At 42.5% G+C, this 23,233-nt stretch overlaps 2 protein-coding genes across 3 annotated transcripts; one reads left to right on the forward strand and one right to left on the reverse strand.

Annotated features, from left to right (window-relative positions):
• Positions 1-392: 392 nt before the first annotated feature.
• On the reverse strand, positions 393-10,406 carry mtpap (mitochondrial poly(A) polymerase). Its single transcript, XM_070853052.1, has 10 exons — positions 10,347-10,406; positions 9,959-10,185; positions 8,985-9,151; positions 8,621-8,854; positions 8,235-8,459; positions 6,448-6,659; positions 3,463-3,689; positions 2,246-2,338; positions 2,075-2,148; positions 393-1,028 (listed from the first exon to the last, which is right to left on the reverse strand). The coding sequence occupies exons 2-10, from the start codon at positions 10,182-10,184 to the stop codon at positions 690-692; spliced, it is 1,797 nt and encodes a 598-aa protein (XP_070709153.1). The 5' UTR covers position 10,185; positions 10,347-10,406; the 3' UTR covers positions 393-689.
• A 233-nt stretch (positions 10,407-10,639) lies between these two features.
• On the forward strand, positions 10,640-15,620 carry map3k8 (mitogen-activated protein kinase kinase kinase 8). 2 transcript variants are annotated; one of them, XM_070853050.1, is made up of 8 exons: positions 10,640-10,690; positions 10,945-11,314; positions 11,436-11,606; positions 12,365-12,626; positions 13,144-13,250; positions 14,023-14,175; positions 14,448-14,694; positions 14,782-15,620. In XM_070853050.1, exons 2-8 carry the CDS (start codon positions 10,970-10,972, stop codon positions 14,898-14,900), a joined length of 1,404 nt encoding a protein of 467 aa, XP_070709151.1. In that variant the 5' UTR covers positions 10,640-10,690; positions 10,945-10,969; the 3' UTR covers positions 14,901-15,620. The 2 variants fall into 2 exon arrangements, with proteins under 2 accessions (XP_070709151.1, XP_070709150.1); XM_070853049.1 differs by having other exon boundaries at positions 10,668-10,717.
• Positions 15,621-23,233: the final 7,613 nt, after the last annotated feature.

A 23,233-nucleotide genomic window follows, 5' to 3' on the forward strand; every position in this document is an offset into this window, starting at 1 on the left:
GAGATAAATGAGAGCAAGTGAAGCTTATGATGAACATTAGCTTCGGGTGTGCTTAATGCCTTGTGTTCTCAGGTGAGCTGACTTGCAGCACACACCTACCATTGCTGTAGTGTGATGCTACACATCAGGAGCTATAAAATAAAATGAGCTAGTCTGCCTCCCAGTGGAGCCAAATAAATAAGGCCTTAGTCTATCAAGTTATTGGAGGTAAAGGAAAAAAAAAAAAAAAAACTATAAAAAGCTTTTCTCTTTCTTTTTCAATTAAATGGAGATTGAAGAAAACTTAAATAGTACTGATGTATTTAGTTAAATTCTTGACTACTGTACAAAAATATATCCATAGCGATTTCATGGTGGTCGGTGTAAATGATTACATCCATGTAAGAGTACGTAAAGTCTCAGCTTCTAAATGAGCTGAGCAGGACTTCAATCAGCTTCCACAATATTGGTTTTAATAACAACAGTTTACAGTATACAATGAAGTACACAGTAATCCCCCCCCATTACTCCAGGTCCCAATCATATAAACATAAAGGCCTCAGTAACACCCTCCAGTGTCCACGTTTGGAATTTTAGTGCAGCAGATGCAGAAGCTGCTCCTCGGTGAGGCATGAGACGAGACCACCTGAAGGTATCGCTCAACGTACGAGTTAAAGTAGCAGTGAGTGGATGGGACTGATCTTAGAGTCTTAGCTCTTCTTTGGTTGATTGTTATTCTTCAGGGATTCCAGCAAGATCTTTATTCGCTCACTGGCTGGCTCCCGTCTCCTTTTCTTGCTACTTTTCATCCCTACAACCTGGGAGGGCAGGAGAAGGGACGCAAGTCCCCAGGGTTTGGGAGTCTTGCCTCCTTTGCCATTTCTGGGTGTGCGGTTTTCGCTCTGCTGGAGCAGCCAGGAGCTCTCCTGACACAAAGCCACAAAGCGGTCTAGTTGCGTGGCGTTGACGTTCTTGCTGATGTTCAGAGAGATTTCAAACGGGTTCTGGATGTACAGTGGGGTTACCTCTGGTTTGTTCTGCTCTTTGCCCTGAGGAGAAAAAGGGGGACAGCGCTTACAGATGAAAACACATTTGTGAGCAGCAGCAGCAGCCGTAAGCCCAGTCCTGCACACACAGCATGTTATCGTCCGTCTATATTGTTGGTCATGGTTTTAGCCCTTTGCTGCTGTGTCTGGGGCACTTACTGGGACATGTCTCTGCAGACCAGCAGAACGGAGAGGGGGAGACGTGGACATGGGTTTGGGAGACATTTTGACTTGAGAGTACAGGAATGTGCCGCTTGATATCAAATCTGAATCAGAGCCTCTCTCAACTTTTCCAGTCTATCAAATAAACAGCTCTGTGAAATGCCACAGTCATATAAACACAAACCAAATAGCTGCATGAACATAACGTTACCTTTAGCTCAGAGTTACTGCTCACTTGGCTCAGAGGGCGTGCTTTGTGCTGTTAGCTTAGTTGATACTCAGTTGTGGTACACAAATCTTACAGATTGCCGTCAGGCTGCGATGAGCATTTCAACAAATGGAACAAAGAATGCCTCTAAAAAAACGAGTTGCATGCCATACATTTAACTCCTTGTGACTCAGTAAAGCATGAACACCTACTTAATCAACTACAGTTGTACTAAAAATGATTTAACCCCCACTGCAAACTGGGTGCATTGGCAAAATGTACAAACTTTCAGCTTTCAACTCAAACAAGAACAATTGTAATAGCTCAGCACAACTAATATTACAAGTGGTTTCTCCAAATTCAACACAATAATTGCACTTTTAATGACGACTGCAGTCTCAAAATTATTCAACCCCCGTCAAGTAGAGTGCTGTGGGTTTTTACAGCTTTTTCCTCTTAAAATAGCTGCTGGCTGAAAAGGACGCTATGATATTGGCGAGAGTGAACCAGAACAGTAAAGCTGTGGGTAAGACGGCTAAACGGTGAGCTGAAACTCACCGTCAGCCTCCATAGCTGCAGATTCAAGTGACGGCTCTTTGCGTTCGTCACTACCGGAGACGCCTTCCAACTATCATTGGGCTAACTCTTTGCTCGCATGGATATGAATGATCATACATACCTTTCTGATATTTATGGACATCTTGTTGAATGCGAAGGTGGAGTAGAATTCAAAGAATTCACACAGCAGTTGCTCTTAGACGAAGCAAGAAAAGCCCAGTTAGTCATAAACGTTGGGAATCGGTCCAGCTTGATTTGCAGCAGTCATTCCTGATTCTACACTCGTGCTCACCTAATGAGTCCGTGTTGCTCTGGAGCTGGATCTTACTGAAGTCGCTGACAAACGTGCAGTCGTTCCCCTCAATCACACTCATGTCCTCGGGACCTTGTGGGGCGACAACGGGGATACAAGGTAAATGACTGGCTTAGCAGGCCTACTGTATGACAGCCATAAACAAGACAGATGGTCAGCGCGTTCATTGGGAAGAGGCAGACATTGGGGGAGAGCAAGGGCATGTGCATGTGCATGTGCGTATGAATGTGGTTAAAGAAGAGGAAATGGATCATGGGCTTGCGTGGCTGGTTTCCTTCTCCAGCAATACCCTTGTTGTCCAACACGTTCACCACGAAGGGGGCGGTTTTGGTGGTGTGCATGTGTGACAGTGTGTACGCTCCTGTTTAAAAAGCAGCCTCATGCCTGTGTGTCCAGAGGAGGCAGGGTCGTCGACCTTTCCAGAGTGATGGGCTGTTTACTGTCCTGTCAGTACTCTGTGTGGTGGTGGGGGGAGTGGGGGGGTGGGGGGGGGGATTGGAAGGCAATTATCAGGCAGCCAATGTGACAGAGAGGAAGGAGACAGAGGCGCTGCAGAGGCTGATGTGTGCCTGGTTACATTACAGATGTATACATGTTCACCAGCCAGAAGTCTTTTGACTTTCATTAACTCAAAAAAATGATTACTTTATGAAACATATTTCTACCCCACTGTGTGAAATTTAAAATTGGTCTGAAGTTACTTGCTTTGATTGATGACTCCTCTTTGACGTTATCAAATCTGGCACAGCATTACTTTCTGGCTGACTGGTCTGAAATGGTTTATTGGACCACTCACTCCACAACTACTAATTATGACTGTCATATACATATGACTGAATAAATGCGATAAACAGTGAATTTGAAAGAGTGAATGAATGAATTTAACAGCATAGCAGACAAAGTAATGTATGAGTAACACTTGTCTGACCACTGGAGACCCAACACACGTTCTCTCAGGAGCTTTCAGGCGTTCTCGGACATGAAAGTCTCGCTCTCAGCCGCTCAATCCAGGTAATGACACGCTATGGCAACGTTCATCCATTTAAAGTTTGTTACAGTCGGTGCAAACTAGACCACTTTTCTTGGTTGGTTCTAATCTGCCACATTAGAACACACTGGAGCATCTTTCTCAGGCAACACTTGTCACAAATAACAACGGTAACCTGGGGTCAGTGAGAGGTGGTGCTGCGAGGTACCTGCGAGGTCCCTGAGGTGGTCCAGGGTGGGGATAATGGGAGGCGTCCTCCTCTGCAGGAAGAACAGCACCATGACAGTGAGGGAGAAGTTGGTGATCCAAGCCCCGGGGATGCTGCTGGTGATGCCGTGAACTCGGGCCCAACAGCGCACGGTGAACACCAGGAAACGCACCCGCGGGTCCAGCTTTCCGTACAGGTAGAGCAGCTCTGTGCTCTTCATCGCCACCCTGTGTAGAACATATAGTTAATATAGTGCTGCGGATTTTGATGGGGCTTCGCTGCACCTATGAACTTCTGTGTTGGATTGTGGAGGCTTCCAAATATAATTTTTTATTTTTAATTTTGGAATGTTTTCTCCATTTTCAAAAATGATTTGCACTGAATGGCTGAATAGAAGTGCCCTGCTCTGGGACAGCCAGGGAGGACATGCTGCCGCTCGCAAAAGGAAAAAATGCTTTAGCAACCGCTGTACTGCAATGTTCTCTGTGATATTTAGCCTGGGCAAGGTGTCCCCACATGGACTAATTGAGAAGTTTTATCCGTCTTGTTTCATCTCAACTGGGTATGACCTACTTGTAAAATATTTGTATGTAGTTCTGTGTATTATGACTCTGTGTCATGTTTAATTATATTTTCAATGCGCTTAGCCAATAGTGGAAGCATCCGATTATTGTTTTGTATAGTATACATAAAGAAAAGCATCAGTATAAACCTCTTAATGTCAGCCCAAGCCCTTAAAGTTATATTACATAGATTAAACTTTATTGTTATTGCACAGTACAAGTCCTGAGACAATAAAATACAGTCGAGCGCCCAACCAGTCTGTGAGTACGTACCTTCTCATTCAGTGGTTTTTCTTTAGTCTTATTTTCTACATTATAGATTAAAGTTGCACTTGAAATGATTCAACCCCTTCTTGACAAGCATACTTTAGTACTTTTAGACAGACACCAGGTTCTGACAGCGTTCCTGAGGAATCTGAGCCCATTCCTCGTGGGCAAAAGCATCCAGCTCTCTAATATTCTAGGGTTTGTGTGCTGCAACCACCTTCTCCAAACCCCACCAGAGATATTGTATGACTTTCTGTGGGATTCAAGTAAGGCGACTACGACAGCGACTCTAGTATCTTCCAGGACTCTTTCTGAAACTACGCCTTGGTAGACTTTGGGAGGAAGCTGAAGCTTGTGCGTCATTGGACCTTGCAATGATCCCAAGCATGCCTCAGATAGCATGACATTGTCTCCTAGGGTTTCCGAATACTTGATTGAATTCATCTAGCCCTCCAAATGCTGCAGGTTTCCAGTGCCAAAATAACATTTTGGACAATTGTCCTGACTTACCCATATTTCTAACATGCAATCAAACGTCACTGTGAACAGACCCCCAACCCGTCGGGGTATCTGATGTGTGCCATCTCGAGTACATTTGGTGCAACTAATGAGGCCCTTGATTTGCAAATGAGTGCTCTTATGAGGGATTCTATTCAGGGGGTTGAACAATTTTGAGACGGCAGTAATCATTTAAAGTTGCATTTTGTGTTGAAACCACTTCTAACATTAGTTGTGTGGAGCTTTTTCAATTGTTCTTGATGGAGTTGTTCATTAAATACAGCTGAAAGTTTGTACATTTTTCCAATACACCTACTTTGCAGTGGGGGTTGAATCATTTTGAGTGCAACTGTAATACTGAAAACATCAAAACAATGAAGGAACAGATATGGAATTATGTGGGAAAGAAGTGTTAAACAAACCAGAACGTTTTATATTTTAGATTTAGTTTTACATTTTGCACACTCTGCATTTGTACAGCGCCTTTCGTTTTCACTACTCGGAGCTACTCGGAATGAGGATGTGATGTTTCCATCACATCCTCATTCACCCACTCACACATCATTCACTCAGGAGGAATCTAAGCTGGAGGAGACTGTTCTTTCACACACATTCACTCACTGACGCTGCTTCAGGAGCAAGTTGGGGTTCAGCGTCTTGCCCAAGGACACTTCGACACGCTGACTCGTAGGAGCCGGGGATCGAACCAGCGACGTTCCAATTGTGAAAATAATAAAGACAAACCATTGAATGAGAAGGTGTCCAAACTTTTGACTGGTACATATAACTGAGGGGTAGGTAGGCTATGCATGTGAATGTGCAAATATTTAACATTAACCAACTGTAAATCCTTTTCCACAGCTTGTCAGAAGTGACACTGTGTTAAAATGCAGTTTTATTAAACACTGACTACAGGACTGTGATTAAAAAACAAAAACAAAATCCTTAAAAAGACCTGTGAATATAGAAATGTTTGCACCATTTCACCATCTATTTGACCCTTCAGTTTGCATTCAGAAAATGAAATTACTGCTTGTGAAATGTGAAGGGTCAGTGAAGGGCCAGTGAAACTACAGTGACACTAAAGCTACCAACAGAGAGCAGCCCTGTCTTAGACACACTCAGCTGCTGTTCTCTGTTTTTCTCTGACACATACATATCTGAGGGTGGAAAGTGCTTTGCGTCAAAGATCTTAGATTCTACTGGAGAAAAGTCCCCCAACTATTAACCACAGTGGGCGGTTAAATTCCATTTCCTTAGATACAACGGGGTTTTCTGTACGTTAGCATGTGTGTACATGTTTGTGAGCAGAGAGACAACAATATCTTTAAAGTTGGAAGGTAAGAAGTGAAATGCTCTTCGGCCCTCCAGCTCAGTTTCACTGTGGTAAGCATGCAACTGAACCATCACACCACTTCCTGTCAAGAGTCTGGTTTCTGTTTGGGGCTTTTGCAATACTAATGTGGCCAGAAAGATATTCAGGACAATATAAACCAGCAGTTTCTGTGAAGCAAGAGGACCATGACCAACTCTAATTGACATTTCAAGACAAGACCCTATGACTGTACGACACTGACCCTTTCTTCAAAAACCCATTGCAACACCATGACAAAGAATTAGGTCATGGTCTTAAAATGTAAGTGCACAGAGTAAATACCTGTTGTTGGCTGTGAGGTCACACTGAAAACCAGAGGGCTGGTGGGCGAAACGGACCAGGGGGCATCGTGCGTTGAGAATCTTCTGCACCCCAACACACCCAGGCACAAACTGTTCCACACACTCCCCGATGACAGACAGGATACTCTGAGTTACGGCCCGCTCTGAGTTAGCCCTCTTCAGCTGGTACTCCAGGAAAAGACCTGACTTTGGCTGCACACAGAAAGTTAAATAATGATGTTAAATAATCTTAAACCACCCTCTCTTTCACAGTTGATACACCAGTGGTTCCCAGTTCTGGTCCTGGAGGACCACTGCCCTGCATGTTTCAGATGTTCGCCTGCTCCAAAACACCTGATTCAGACTATTGGGCCACTATCAGGCTTCGGCAGAGCGCGACGACGAGCTGATCATTTGAATCACGTGTGTTGGAGCAGGGAAACATCTAACGCCAGGAACACACTGCCTACTTCTGCCTGTGCAGGACGGCTACATCGCTGAACTGCTGTGGGCTCGCACGCATGTAGTGTCCACACAGAGAGCGTGGCTGCTGTGGGGCTGCAGCACCGCCTACATCGAGTTTGCCTTTGATAAAGGCCATCAAATGAAATCCTTTTTTTTTTTTTTTTTTACAAATGAAAGGATCCTCTTCACAGACAGGCTATAGGGCTTGTAATTTTAAACCAATACAGGAAGTGTGAGGTGGAAGGTGCCAAACATGGTCATCTTCCATACAATGTTTGCTTAAAAATGGTAAAAGTGCTGTTCTAACTGTCAGGACGCTGTGTTTTACAATGCTGCTTTTTATGTTGTGAAAAACCCACAAAACTCACCGCATTTTACAGCTCTGTAGTGATTATCATTAAAACGCTGCTTTATACACTGTAAAACCCTGCCAAAATACCACTTTTATGGCATTTGTCAAAGAACAATGTGCTCTTTCTTCTATTTCGTGTAACTGTATGGCTAGTGAGTTCAAAGTTTCTGTAAACAGTGGTGTTTTTGGCAGGGTTTTTTTTGTGCTGCTGCGGCTCAGAGGCACAGCAGGTTGTTCCATCCACGGCTCCTCCAGTCCGCATGTCGAAGTGTCCTTGGGTAAGGCACTGAACCCTAAAATCCTTCAACAACACGGCTTAAGTTGCTCCGATATTCACGAAGTTTCACCTGCACATTCGTCATTTAGCACATATTTCCTATTGGCTTTCATTAGCCCCGCCCAACTGGAAGTTGGCCATACTGGACGAATTATTCGCCATGAAACAGGAAGCTGTATTTGAGGCGCTAGGCGCATGCATAAGAGGGACTAAAACGTGTAATCTTGTGTGGTTCTTGCTCTTGGTTAAGGCAAGCAGGCTCAACAACACTTCCTAGAAAAATTTCAATGAAGTAGCCCTCATGCTGTGTTTCACCTACATGTACGAAAGGCATATGTATCTAATCTAGACATCTTTTATGACATCCAGTTTGCACAACATTGCAGTGCAATCTGCATAGTTGCTACTTAAAATCTATCAGGCCGTAATTCAAAATGTTTAGTAGCCCGATTAAACTCACTAGAGACATCCTGCGCTCTGTCCTACATGTAAAAGGCAAATTTCGTTCAAGGGTGCAACCATTGCAATGCTGCACACTTTGGTATGATGCAAGTGTCTGCACTCCTTTAAACAGAATTAGACTAGCTGCAGTGACTTATTGGCTGGAGCCTCAAACCAGCTACGGCATTGGTTTTCATACCGCAACTTCATTTAGTTGACATTTTACAGGACGCCCCCAAACTCCCATTATTACCATCTTTGCTTTTCTCCCACGGATGCCATCCAGGTCCAAAAACATGTCCAGGTCACAGCCCAGCTTTCCAAAGCCATTCACTGACGAGCCAAACGGCTTGATGGTCGATTTTGGAAAATAAGCAGCAGCAATGTCCTTCAGCAAAGAGCAGACAAGAAAACGCAGCCGGCTGTTCTCCTCTGTTAGCTGATAGGCTTCTGTCAGGGAGGTGACCTGTTGGTCTATCTGGAGGGACATGAAGTGATGGGCCACGATTAACACAATCCTTGAGGCATATATCTGTTTTTGGCTTTCTATTTCTATCGAAACAGATTCACATATGAATTTGTCTGGATTGCTCATTTGGTTCGAACTGTAAATGTGGTAGTGACGAACAAAACGCTTACGCTTTCCTCCCTCGAGAGTCTCTGTATGAGCTCGTTTATGGGAATGGTCGTCTGTAGTTGCGTCTGCAGTTCCGCCTGTTGGTTTGCTGAGTCTACTGAGCCGAGGTTCTTCAGTGACAGCAGTCTCGACTTAAAAGGTACCAAGGACTCGTGGCTGATGGTGGGGATGGCTGCCTCTTCAAGCAATGAAGCAACACCTTCCTGTCTGGCAAACTCCACTACAGCGTACGTGCCCTGTAGAATTACATCAGATTCGTCAGCAAAGTGAATCCGAGCGCGGCGGTGAAGTTTATCACATGTGCCCCTTAGAATTTGTTGGAAAACAAATTGCTTATGTGTCAGAGAAGCTTGGTCATTCACTTACATAGCTTTCATAAAAGAAGTATTTGTTAATATCTCCGTGACTTGATAAATACTTGAAGAACCTTTTCTCGTTGGTTCTGGAGTGGCAGCTAATGAGAACAGACCTCTCCGCCTGTCCTTGCCTCTCCGCCTGAACAGCAGACAAAGATTTGCATCCATCCTTTTCATCTGACAAGAAAACAAAGCAGAACATTGAACTTTTTTACTTACTTGTTTATAACTTATCATGAAGAAAGACATTCATGTATTGTTATTGTTCGTCCCTATGCTGCTAGTATCATGTTATTGTCATGTATGACAGACATACACATACAGACAGACACACACACACACACACATACAGACACACACACACATACAGACAGACACACACATACATACAGACACACACACACATGCAGAGACACACACACACACACACATGCAGAGACACACACACACACATACATGCAGAGACACACACACACACATACATACAGACACACACACACACATACAGACACACACACACATACATACAGACACACAGACACACACACATACAGACACACACACATACAGACACAGACACACACATACATACAGACACACACACACATACAGACACACACACACACACACACACACACACACACACACACACACACACACACACACACACACATACAGACACACACACATGCATATGTTGTACAGCACGTCGTCAGTGAGGCATTGAATCTATTATTTATTAAAATCAAATCTGGTCTGAAATGACAGAATTACTTTAAAGTTTTACTGAACTAAGGCTCCTTGGTGAACAAATACACAGCCTTATACTACCAGGACCTTAATAACTAATCAAATCTTTAATTTTTCTGTAAAATAAGTTATATAACGTACCTAACATAACGCTTTCTGAACTGTAACTTGGAGTGACGGTCACCCCACAGGACACAGGCTACCTTCGCTCGTCTAACATGTTGACATACTAACCACTTCCGTGCGTCCGAAGGGCTTCAACTTGCGTAGCAACAACGTCTGTTGTAATACTTCTCTGAAAAAATGTGTCGACCCTCTCAAGACACTTCACCAGGAGGCCCCTTCCTCTCATTCGTAACTTGCACACTGTTAAGGAGGACGCCATTGCTGCGCCGAAGGAAGCGGATCTGCGCATGCGCGTGGCATTTCTACGGCAACCGAGAGATACCAAACCGTGCATACTGCGGGAATAGAAACAAGGGCAATGAAAAAAAAAAAATAGTAATAATAATAAAAAAAATAAAATTAAATAAAAAAAAAATATATATATATATATATATATATATATATATATATATATATACACATACAGAGAGATTGATGTTGGTTGGTAATAACTTACTTATATTGCGTGCTTGGTAGGGATTGCAGTTACACCTACAACTCATTCTAGATTTTTTTTCTCTGTGTACATTATATGTTACAATCCCTGGAGCGTGATGCCCTGAGATTCATCAGACCGGCCACAGGAAATTTGTTTTTCGTCTGAGAAAACAGAACGAAGGGAAAGCGAAACTTAGAAAAAGCGAAGCGCTGGCACCTGACTTTAAAGCCCACACCACCCACGCGCTGATCGACCGTACTTCCTCTGTTTACTTCCTCCTGAAACACGTAGTCAGTCATTACTGGACACCAGAGAAGCTCGATGGAGAGACGGCAGTTCCATCAACACCTTTGACTCGGAAAGTACGGACTGGTTTTTATCATCATCTGGTATGAAGCTGTAGGTCATAAGCTGCTGAAATCAAAAGTTTTAGTGTTATTAGTGTTTTCCATCTGTTTGTGATCTGCATACAGGCATAGGCTATGTGTGTGAGCTGGATTCCTATTCACTGCCTATGTATGAACTTTTCTGCCCCAGGGGGATTTCAGTTACTGACAGGATCTGTCTTGATCAGAAAATGTTAAGGAACTCACCTTCTTGTGTTACATTTTCACAGCGGGCAACACAAGTCAAGCATCGAAATGGATTACAAATATGGAGATGGAATAGAACTGATGTTGGCTGGCATGAATTTAGAAGACATCATCAACGCTGCGGAGACTCTCTATCAGCTTGAGGAAGTGGAGGAGGAAGAGGGGGGCTTGTCATTCGAAGAGGAAGGTGTCTCCCAGGAGAAGATGGACGAGAATGAGGAGGCAGGGGACTTGGAAGGCTCTGGAGGTCAGCTGAAGGACTATGACGATGGCGTTGGTGGTGTGTGCTACGGGACCGTGACGGACCTCCTGTCCTTTGTGAACCTGGTGTCAAACATGCAAGCAGCAGCCCTGCAGCACCTGCCCGAGGAGATGGGGGTCCTGCTGAACAGGGTGAGACGCAGCTCCAGCAAGACCGCTTGTGTGCTCGAAAATTAGTTTTTAACTTCTGACAGGATCAGCCTAGAAAAACAACTTCCTTTATATTTTTCTTTTGATTAAACTTTCTTTGCAGAAGTACATGGCTATAAAAAAACGCCGTTACCAGATCAACATGGACGTGCTTTTGTTTCCATGGAGGTTGACCTACAAGGATCATGGCTCTGACCTCGTGCCCAAGGGCTCATTTGGGAAGGTCCACTTGGCTCAGGACACCAGCACCAGGAAGAGAATGGCTTGTAAACTGGTGAGTCCTGCAGAGCAACAACTTGAATCCAGTCTGTGCTGGCTTCAAGAAAAAAAAAAGTTTGTAGTTTGCACAGGGCAATTACGTCTGTGTTTGGACAATGAATGTCAAAGTCAACATCACGATTGGTATGTTTTCCCCTGAAGTGAAAGAGGAACAGTTCTTTTAAAAGAAGAGCCTTTTTTTTTTTTTTTTTTTTTTTATGTGTAATGGCTCTAACCTACAAAATGATTCATGTAAGAATGGAAATTTAACAGTAACTTCCCACAACTTCTCTGAAGTTTGTGACAATGTTAAATTTCTCATGAAATTGACGTATAAACTAAATGAACTAACAGTTCCTGCCACACTTTTCACAACACATTCTTTTTTTTTTCCCTCCCTGCATTTCCTACTTGTCAGCAGACAGTCATACATTTATTATCATTACATGGTAAACATCATTATAACATGCTCATCACATGCAAGTTTTTGTAAAGACTAAACTAATGAGATATGTTTTTATATGTCAGCTTCAGAGGTGATTGTGGACGGATTTTTTTCATCTTTGGACAGAACAATGCTAGTTGTTTCTCCATCTTTATACTAAGTTAAGCTAACCGGCTGCTGGCTGCAGCATATATATCATAATATCAATATAGATGTTAGAGTGGGGACGATTTTCTCATCTAACTCTAAGCAGGGAAAACAAAAAACTGTTCTTTTACATCGAACAATGGCAGTGACTCGTTATTTACACCTCGCCACTGTCCTCGTAGATCCCTATGGAGTGCTTTAAAGCAGCCGACGTGGAGTTCCAGGCCCGGTTCCGCCATGAGAACATTGCCGAGCTCTACGGCGTTCTGTTCTGGGACCAAAGCGTGCATCTGTTCATGGAGGCCGGAGAGGGCGGCTCGGTCCTGGAGAAGCTGGACAGCTGTGGGCCCATGAGGGAGTTTGAGATCAACTGGGTGACCAAGCAAGTCCTCCGAGGCCTTGAGTACCTGCACTCACACAACGTCATCCACCACGACATCAAACGTGAGATGCTTGCTCATGTGGGGATTCTCAAGTGTCGTGAGATAACGTTTGTTAGGAATTGGGGCTATATAAATATAGATTGATTGACGAGCAAAAGAAAAAATATGTTTTTCACTCGTTGAGTGGTATTGATGGGTGTAGTGTATTGTACTTAGTTAGTGCTGATGGGTCAGGAAATTATATAATGTACGTTTTTACCCTCTCTACACCAAAGTCAGGCCACAGATGGATGCAGTAATTCTAGAGAGTCTTAAAAAGAGGAAAGAGGTCTCAGTCTAGTAACAGACCGCATGAATCTGACACAGACAATCTTACACAGTATGACTGACACAGTATTACTTGAATTTCTTCCTCTGTAGGTTTGATGACGACATTTCGCAGTGTTCAAAATTAGCTGACCAAAGATCTGGAGCTAATGGTTTAGATGACAAAAAGACATGCTAGTTACAGCAGGTGGGGCTTTGCTGAGGTTTGAGACTCACAACAATCTTTTTTTTTTTTTTGTCTGTTTCTGTAGCCAGTAACATTGTCCTAATGTCGGACAAGGCAGTGCTGGTGGATTTTGGACTGACGGTGCAGATGACAGAGGATATATACCTTCCCAGAGACCTAAGAGGAACAGAGGTAAGACAATAAACCAGAGATCTGATAGAGGCTTTACAAGCTCAAACTGTTTGACTGCATCAACCCAATATAAGTTCCCATTCTTTGTAACTGCTTACTTCAATCTATATATTATATGTTAACACACAAGTAGAGGTAGGCAATGTGGCCCAGGCATCACTGCTGTTAGCAAGGGTCTGCTTATGCCCAGGGTTCTCATAGCAGATGTAATCAGCATTTGGGAAAATTTTAGGATTAATCCAAGAAATGTCTCCCTAGCTTTTTCCCCCATCATGTTAATCTACCAAGCTTTCCCATTTTTTTTTTTACCTGTTTGTCAGTCTGTATAGCCCTTTGTACACGCAGTGTGGGCCTCTAATGGCTTGGCTTATGGAAAGGCTTACAGCAGACATCCAGCAGCAATGATAAGAAAGACACAGCTAGCAAATACACTGACAGGCTAAGCAGGCTATTCCAGCAAAACAGGTTGGAATTTCCAGTAGAGAAACAGATGAACACCGGTAGTGTGTTTACTTTTTCCACTCCAAAAGCCAACACACTTACACACTGCCCTTACCTCAACACACACGGTGTGGGTCTAAAGGTCTACTTCTTTGTTAAAACAGAAAAAAACCCTTTTACTGCAGGGGGTTGTTTCCACTTTGTTGTTAAGCACCAGTATATTTGAATAGGAAATCAAAACAGGAGGAACCACTTTCACACCTTTTCCTACCATTATTCTCTGCAGACCCACTCTATCTAATTCATTTTATGTTGCCCTTCTTTCATTAAGATGTATATGAGTCCAGAGCTGGTTCTCTGTCGAGGACATAACACAAAGACGGACATCTACAGCCTGGGGACCACCATCATTCACATGCAGACTGGTAGTCCTCCATGGGTGCGGAGATACCCACGCACTGCTTACCCATCCTACCTCTACATTGTAAGCACTGTACATTTTTTACTACAGACTTTTCCTCTAGCGCCATTTTTGGTGGTTGATGTTTTCATTTTCAACTATTGGATATGTTGCCATGAAAGTTTGTAAAGACATTCATTATCATTTGAGGACAAATCCTTAAGACTTTGATCTAAAGAGCTATAAGGAGAGTGGAAAGTTGGCCTTTTTGTTCCTGGTTATTTGCGAACCCTGTCTTTTTGTCTGTCAGGTTGCAGTTTTCTAACACCAGTTTTGCCGTATCTCTTCCCCAACAGATCTATAAGCAGGCCCCTCCTCTAGAAGACATAGCGGAGGACTGCAGCCTGGCCATGCGCTCCTTCCTGGAGCGAGCCCTGGAGAGGAACCCTGTTCTGCGGAGCTCAGCGTCCGAGCTGCTGAAGGATGAGGCCATCAACCCGTCCAGGGATGATCAACCACGCTGCTGGAGCCTTGACTCAGCACTGGAAGAGGCCACACACACCATGCTATGTCAACAGAGCCAGCACCACGACACCACACAGGGTAAGAGCCTGGAACCTGCCGATTTGACTCCAGTGAATAATGATTAGATACGTTCCTCATTTAAATATGTTCCCTTTTCTTCTTCAGAATCTTCTTTGTGCTCTGAGGACTACATGAGGAGGAAGGGCTCCTTGTACATTGACCTGGGGGCCTTTTTGGGTCAACATAAACTGGTAACAGGCCCCCCAACCTCAGAATATGGATAGCACCGGACCACAGCTCACCATTTATGTGGCTGAACTTTAAGCCAACTCACAATTTTTTATTTTTTTGCCTTTTTAAAAAAGTATGGTTCACTCTTAACTGTTCGAGGACTGGTGAACATTTCAGACACGTGGACAGCTTCAGGCTCAGAGACAAACTGTTTTGAATTGTTTACAAGACCCAAGTACTTGTAATGAATGGAACTCCTTTCTTAGCAACCTTGGTTGTGAAATGGATCGAATTGACTCTACACTGCAGGACAGTGGTTGGAAGAGATGCAATGTGTATTAATGAGCATCTACAGTTAGCAATTAGTATAATTTCCCTACAAGGTTATTGTGCTATATTTCAATGTTGTAGTTAACGCAGTAATGAAATGCATGCTGTGTCTTCATTAAACTGTGTCTCATAGTCTTTAGAGAAGTTATTTTGTCAGTAAAAATATGTAAGCTATCAGTTAAAGTACATGTGCACCATGCACACATGTATGATATGTAGTTCTTTATGGACTTCCCCTTGATAATTCCTGTGGAACATTAACAGCATCATGATCCAAAACAATACACGCGATATCTGATTAGTGTTTTGTACATCCTGTGAGATGAGGCCTTCTATGGTCTTAATTGAAAACAATTGTGTTGCTACTGACTTCTCTAGTATTGACCACAGAAATTGCCCAGAGACTTAAAGTGTCAGTTATTGTGCAATGAATTCAATAAAATGAAAATCCCATACCGTGAAATTTCGTTACTTCAGAACGAATTGTTTCATAACTAAGAGAGATTCCTGTGAAAGACATTTAACACTAAATGTCCTTGTGTTTCACATTCAGTCTGTCGATAAGCTCCACCTTTTCTAACTTAACCCTGTAAAGCCTGAACCATGAAATAATTGCCAGGAAATGACAATTGAAACTGGAGTGTTTGCTATTGAACCTTCCGACAAATTACAAAAAAAAAAAAAAGTTTTAATTTGTATCATTTTTGCTACATCTGGCATTTTTGGGCAATTTATTGCTCACAGCGTTAATGCACTGATTTTTGAACTTTTGTATCGGCAACACTGACAGACAGTATGTAGACAACATATATTGCTTACAAAACAAGACGTTTTTGATTGAATCCTTTTACAATGTCCAGTTGTACTGTGCATAGATTTGGTATTTGATACAGAAAGAACAGTCTTGATCAGTGATGAGTGTGAATGGAAAGGACTGAGTTTTGTTTGTTAGTTAGGGAAATAGTTACATGCAAAAACTGTGTCGTGCTAAAACTGTCTAATGGAAAAGTGCCAAACAGCCATTCACACGCACACCTACAGGCAGTTTAGAGTCACCAGTTAACCTAACCTGTATGTCATTGGACTGTGGGAGGAAGCCGGAGCACCCAGAGAAAACCCACGGAAGCTCGGAGAGAACTGCACAAACTTCACACAGGAGGTTTGATCCCAGGTTCAAATCTGGATTAGAAAGGATTTTGTTTGACGGTTGTGTTCAGGAAACGTAAAATATGCGCCATTTTGAGAATATAATTGTTCCAAGTTTATCCATGGGATAGATTATTTTGGTGAATCTATTTAGCTATATGTTGTGCTTGATTTGCCAGGGATAGAACAGTAAATTATTTAATTTTTTTTCAAGTAAAAGTGTGTAATGAAAGAGTTAATAGATCTGAACCATTTATCTGCAGGTGTGACTGGTGGCACTGAGAGTTAGAGTAGTTAATGTGGGGAAAGTATTTTCATTTTGACAGTTGCAATTCATCCTATGAGTCAGAGAGATAGATTCATCCAGCATCTGAAGTCATTCTACTGTTTTTAACAATATGGTGTAGTTGTGATTGAACAACTCTGCCAGCCTGTGGGGAATTTCAATACCCAAGTACCTAATGGTATCAGTGTGAAGTGGGAGAGATGATTTCTGTTCTGCAGAATCCCAGGCATCATTTGAAAGAGGCAGTATGATGCATTTGTTCCAGTTTATTGTGTAATTCAAGATTTTAGGGAAATTGTTCATGAGGAAAAAAGTTTCTTCCAGTGAGGGTAGGGGGTCCTGTAAGTACAATAAAATATCATCTGCATACAAGCTTATTTTATGTTGAAGAACTGTGGTGCAGATTCCATTAATGGCATTGTTGTGACATATTGCTACAGTGAGTGACTCGACGAAGATTGCAAATAAAAAAGGGGAGAGGGAGCATCCTTGTTTGGTGCCCGACTTTTAGAGCCTTTCCCTTTGCTTTTTACCAGTTCTGTCTGTTTGAAATGTTCAAACTTTGTGATGATTGCCCTGGATCCTCTGGTTGACGGAGAACCGATGCGGTGTACTTGATGTTAGGTGATGCTGGTGATGTCTTCATTAAGTTTCTAATCTGTGACTGGGTTGTTGGGTGCAGTCTCGGGGATGCTGGAGAGAATAAGATTGTAGCTTATACTACAAGATCACAGGTCCAAAATGGTTTCTTTCATCGTTTTGTTTTCTCTAGTGACAGGTTGCATTTATTCAGTTAAAGTTTTTTGACAGATTAATTGTGACTGAGCATATTTCAGGCTAGATCTTAAAATTTTTTATTTCTTCGTGCAGATAAATGAGAAGATCAAGTTTTTTGTTGATGCTGATAAGATACTAACCTCAGTCACCCTCTAGATTGTCTGTGTCCGTGGATGAATCTCTCTCAGGCATCTTCCTCTTTTAGAAAGTGTGACATGTGAGAGGACTTCAAGCTCTCCTGTGGAGGGCTTGCCTCAGTGTCTGGTGTGAATGTGGTAGTGATATTCAGTGGTTTCTGAATGAATGTCAAAGACAGATACTACCATCTGCTGGTAACAGTAGACACCACTCCTCTTGCTGTTAAGTGAACAAGCTCATTATTTAGTCATAGGATAAAAGATGAAATGAGCACATTTTAATCAGACTTTGTAGCTCAGTAAAGTGGATTTATACCCTGGATCTTGTTGATACAGGACTGGGCAAAAGTCTGAGGCATATGTGAAGAAATGCTGTAAAGTAAGAATGCTTTCAAATTTAATTGTTTTGTTTACAAAATGAAAAATGAGCATTCGCAAAGTCAGTCAATATTTGGTGTGACCACCCTTTTGCCTTCAAAACAGCATCAATTCTCCTATGTACACTTGCACAAAATCAGGGAATTTGTAGTGTCATAGTCAGGTCTATGTTATACCAAACAGGTGCAAATGATCAGTTTCAGATGTAGGTTGAAATACAGTCTTTAACTGAAACAGAAACAGCTGTGTAGGAGGTTTAAAACTGGGTGAGGAACAGCCCAACAGTTTCATGTCACAAGTCATACACTGTGGCAAGACTGAGCACAGCAGCAAGACACAAGGTATTTATAATGCATCAGCAAGGTCTCTCCCAGGCAAAGAGTTCAGAGCAGACTGGGGTTTCATGATGTGCTGCTCAAGCTCTTTTGAAGAAGCACAAAGAAACGGCCAACGTTGAGGACAGTAGATGCAGTGGTCATCCAGTGAAACTTGATGAAAGACGCATTATGTTTACTTCCCTTCACATCAAGCAGTGCCATCAGCTCAGAAGTAGCAGAAACAAGTGGGACCCAGGTACACCATCTACTGTCCAAAGAAGTCAGTGCAGAAGTGGTCTGCAGAAGTGGAAGAATTGTGGCCAAAAAGCCAAACCTCCAGCATGGAGGTCAACAATGCACAAAACCAGAGGAACTGGGGCGCAGAAAAATTCCAGCAGGTGCTCTGGACTGATGAGTAACTGTTTACATGGCTATGCAATGGTTTAGCCTTGTGAATATATTGGTTTTGTTTTGCTTTAACATTCATAGAGTTTGATTATTGTGATGTGTTGTACTTTACTGTGCAGCCATAAAGTTAAGTTGATGTTAGTTTGTTTCCTTTGTCTGCCTCTGACCCACACACCACCTTACATTCCTTTGTATAATCACATGAACACACACCCCCAAACACACACAAACACACACACACACATACACAGTCCTCTGACTGATGCCATAAGGAGGTCATTTGCGACCTTTTTAGTTAATATTAATATTAGACATTAGCTAATACTGCAGGATCTGTCTCAGTTGATACTGTACTTCAGCGGTGCTAAACAAGTTTAGCAAACTGGCAATGAAATGACCAAAAGCAAATTGTTGTAAAGTGAACTTCATCATTTATACATATTTCTATCATTTTATATAATATTTATTTAATAATATAATTGTACATCTAGACGTGACTTCTTTTCAAAGTTGCTTCAAGAATGTGTTGACATTTAAACCACTATGTGAAGTGCTCGTGTCACATGTAGCAGAGTGTTGTATTTGCTTCCTCCAGCAGAGGATGGTGTTGGCCTGTGATATTCACTGAAAAAATTAGAATATCAGCTGAAAATACTGGTTGTGTTCTTCATCCCATTAACAGTGAAACAACTATGTTTTAAATACATTTATTGCATATCATATATAACAGTCCCCCAAACAACAACCCCCACATTAAGGACAGTAAATATTAAATTGTAGTACTGGTACCTTGTTTTACACAGCATCAATCCGTCATCTCTTGCTCTGAGTGAGTGTTTGTATCACAGACTGTATAAAAGAGTGGACATGGCCACCGTTGACGTCACGGTTTGTGGACGGCTGTTTAGAAGCCTTGAGTTTGGCATTATGGGTGTCGCCATCTTGGTTTTGAAACCAGAAGTGATGTTCATTTAAACCAGGGGTAGTGGTTTAGTTCAGGGGCCACATGCAGCCCAATTTGATCTCAAGTGGGCTGGACCAGTAAAATCAAAGCATAATCTATAAATATGGACAACTCCAAATTTTTACATTTGTTTTAGTGCAAAAAAGTACAAGTACATTCTGAAAATGTTCACATTTAATTAATTATTTTTTTACAAAACATTATGAACGACCTGAAATGTGTCTTCTCTGTAATTTTTACACTTTGCAAAGTCATCCCGTGGGCCGGATTGGACACTTTTGGCGGGCCGTATGTTTGACACCCCTGATTTAAGCAATATTACACGAGAGGGTGTGCTTCACCGTCATCATTGGCACATCGTTGGTGCCTGTGCCGAGGTCCATTAGCATGACTGAAGAGCCCAAAGACCAGCCTGTCTAAAGATCACCCTGAAGACCATAAACTCATTAGGAAAATGTTTACTAAGGTAATAAATCAAGTGAGAATTTTCTTATGGACTTGCACATATTTGGACTTCTATTTGCAACCAGCAGAGTTGGCCCCTGCTGGCCGTTACAAAAAGTGCATGACTTTATCTTAACTTTCAGGTTTTTCAAAGTTCTTTTGGTCACATCATCTTAAACGAACCCTAAATGCTTAGTTACAGTGCAACAACGAGGTAATATAGCCCAACAGTTAATCTAAAATCCTGCCCTGTTATAAGTGAAAAATGTTTGACTAAAATCAACAACAAAAAAAGCTGAAGGCCATATGAAGCAGCTCTGGTCGCAGACTCTATTCAAGTCAGAGATGCTCTATTATCACATACAAATATGGATTCAGAACGGGGCTGCTGGATTCCTCTGCCAAGCAGACAAAGCAGGCGAGTGGGGTGCAGCAGCTGCACATTCACTCACTGACATTTCAACAACCATGACATGACATAAATGACATTCTGCCATAAAGACACCATTTTCCTTCCATGAAACGATTAGATGCAATGGTGCTGGCAACAGTACAGTGAGGTTACTGTGTATTTAGATGGGTCATATTCCTGCTCACTGCTCCATTTAAAACATTTTTGTCCACGCGCTCAGTCTGTTTATTTGCTCTCTTCCAAATGTGTTCGCTCTGTGACTACGAGGTGTGTTTGTGTACACTTCATGTTGCGACAAGTGTATGGTAATGACAGCATATGCACGTGCCATGTGTTAGCACCACTGTATTTTTGCATTTTTGTGCATGTGCATACATATTTCCTTTTATTTAACTTGGCTGATATTGTCTCCTGCTTTTCGCCTGTTTGTGTCAACCTCCCCTGGGCTGAGACTTGGACCTGCAGCACAGCAGGAATGACTTAGAAGGACATGACATATTCTCTGAGGTGAGTTTCCTCAGCACTCCTTGGCACTGTCTGGCTCTGGCAAGGAGCCTGTGGGCAGCAATCGATGCTGGGTCTGGGGGTCGGGGGGGCCATCCCTTGAGGATGGGTGAACTTGTAAATTTCAACTAAGCAGGGCCCCACTAAATATATTGCATGTGTTTTAACTTCAATCACATGCAAAAAAATGGAGTGAGTAATGCATCTGCATGAAAATGTGTATGAAAATGAAATCAATTTCCACATCACAGCCCAGGAGAAGAAGCTGATACACTGAATGATAAGTAGGACTATAAAGGGGAAGTGAACAACCTAGATTTAACATTCTTACCACAGAAATGCTACTTGTTCACAGATGAAGCAACCCCAGTGTTGCCCTGGAGTGGCCTCTGTGTTCAAAATGTGACGTAACATGTGGGGAAACAGCAGCACTTAATACATCACTTCACTGCTCTTTCATTGTGAGCACAGAAAACAGAAGAGAAAGAAATAAAAGGAAACAAATTGGAGAAGCTTTAGTCACCAGAGTGTTTTTTTCTGCGTCACATTTAAAGAGACATGAACAGCACTGACACAAAACCTCTTTAAAGACTCCGTGTGTGGTTTTACGGACCACTCTGCAGAAGAAGATCAAGGATACAGCCCATCCATTGACAAAAGGGTGACAAAAGCTGGGTCCCTTCAAAGCCAGTCAACTGCAGAAAATGAATCCTGTGTGGGTTGCAGCAAAGTTACACAAACTCTAGTTTCCCAAATTCCAAACAGTTTCTCAAAGGGTGCATCATTCTGGTCAAGGGCCATCCTTCATACATGGACTTTTTCTTCTTTTCCTTCTGTATGATGGCCTTTTCCAAAGAAAGCATACACCACACCAAGAAATCACATTTCCTAAAAAGACTTTCATACATTCAGCATGGACTTGAGTTCACACAGTGCTGTCAAAATACCGTTCCCCATTCAGCACGAGCACCCCATTGGAGGAGGCTGACAATAATGGGAGCTGGAGCTTTTTTTTTTTTGCTGCGGTCTAGACTAGCAGGTTCTTGATGTCACAGACCCTGTCATCAAATCAGAAGTATGGGTTCCATTCGTACCATGTTGTAAACTCCTAGCTGCACTTATTCATTCATTATCTGTACCACTCTGTAACTCAGACGGTTATAGCTGAAGACAATCCCAGCTGATAAGGCGGGATGAGAGGCTGGGTATGCCCTGGACTCGACACCAGTCAATCACAGGACTGACAGCCATTCACACCCATTATTTAGAGTTGAGAACCAAGGCAAGCATGAGGAGAACATGTAAACTCCACAAAGCCTGCAGATCCAAAACCATACCCACCAATCTCTGTAAGATTGGTAGCTACTGTTAACTGTGAGGCAACAGTGCTAACCACCGCACCACTGTTCTGCTCCACCCAGTAAACCCTCCTGTGCTAAAAGCAATCAGATAATCAGGCCTCGACTGACCGGACCAGAACCCCTTCTAAAATAGGTATCACTCTAATATAAAGGCTTACACAATACAGGATCACTATCATGGCGCTTAGAGTAGGGGCCCTGTGGTTTGAATCCTGATGCAAGGCTGATAAGCACTGGACTTTAGATGTTCATTCAACGTTGTGGCTCTGGAAAAAGCTAAATGACGGTGCCATGGAGTCACATTAATAATAGAAGTCTAGTGAAAGCTGACATGGAGGCAAGGCAAATGTATTTATATTGTACCATTTAGACACAAGGCAATTCAAAGTGCTTTACAGGGACATAAAACATTAAAATAAACATTAAAATTGCATGTAAAAGAAATAAAAACACAAGCAAATAAATAGGGGCCAGTAGGTCAATACTCAAAAGATACATTTTCAGTGTGATATTCCTTCAAAATGCTCCTGGAGCGTTGATACACATCTGAGTACTGTCATCCATGGGCATGCTGTCTTTTGTTGAAACCTTCACTTTGACCTCCCAGGCAATTCACACTGTCCTCTGCTCATGTATGTTTGCATGCAAAGGAACTCTTTTTAGCTCAGATGAGTGTAAAAACATGTTTGAGCTGCTTAGAAAGGAGTACAAATGTCAAGTTAGTAAAAAAATATAAGGGTTGATATCGGTCCTTTGTGCTTCCCTTAACTTTTTGTGAAGGTGTCTGTCTTTCTGCACATGTAGGCTTTTGACTGTTTGCGTTTGCATATGTCCCTCCCGCTCTTGTTTGTCCACTGTTTGCTTTGTGCTGACATATAGCGCCACAGCCGTTTAGCCCAGAGCTAACAGACTCTTCTTCCAC

The sequence above is a fragment of the Pempheris klunzingeri genome, chromosome 21, assembly GCF_042242105.1.
Source record: "Pempheris klunzingeri isolate RE-2024b chromosome 21, fPemKlu1.hap1, whole genome shotgun sequence".
Classification (NCBI taxonomy): domain Eukaryota; kingdom Metazoa; phylum Chordata; class Actinopteri; order Acropomatiformes; family Pempheridae; genus Pempheris; species Pempheris klunzingeri.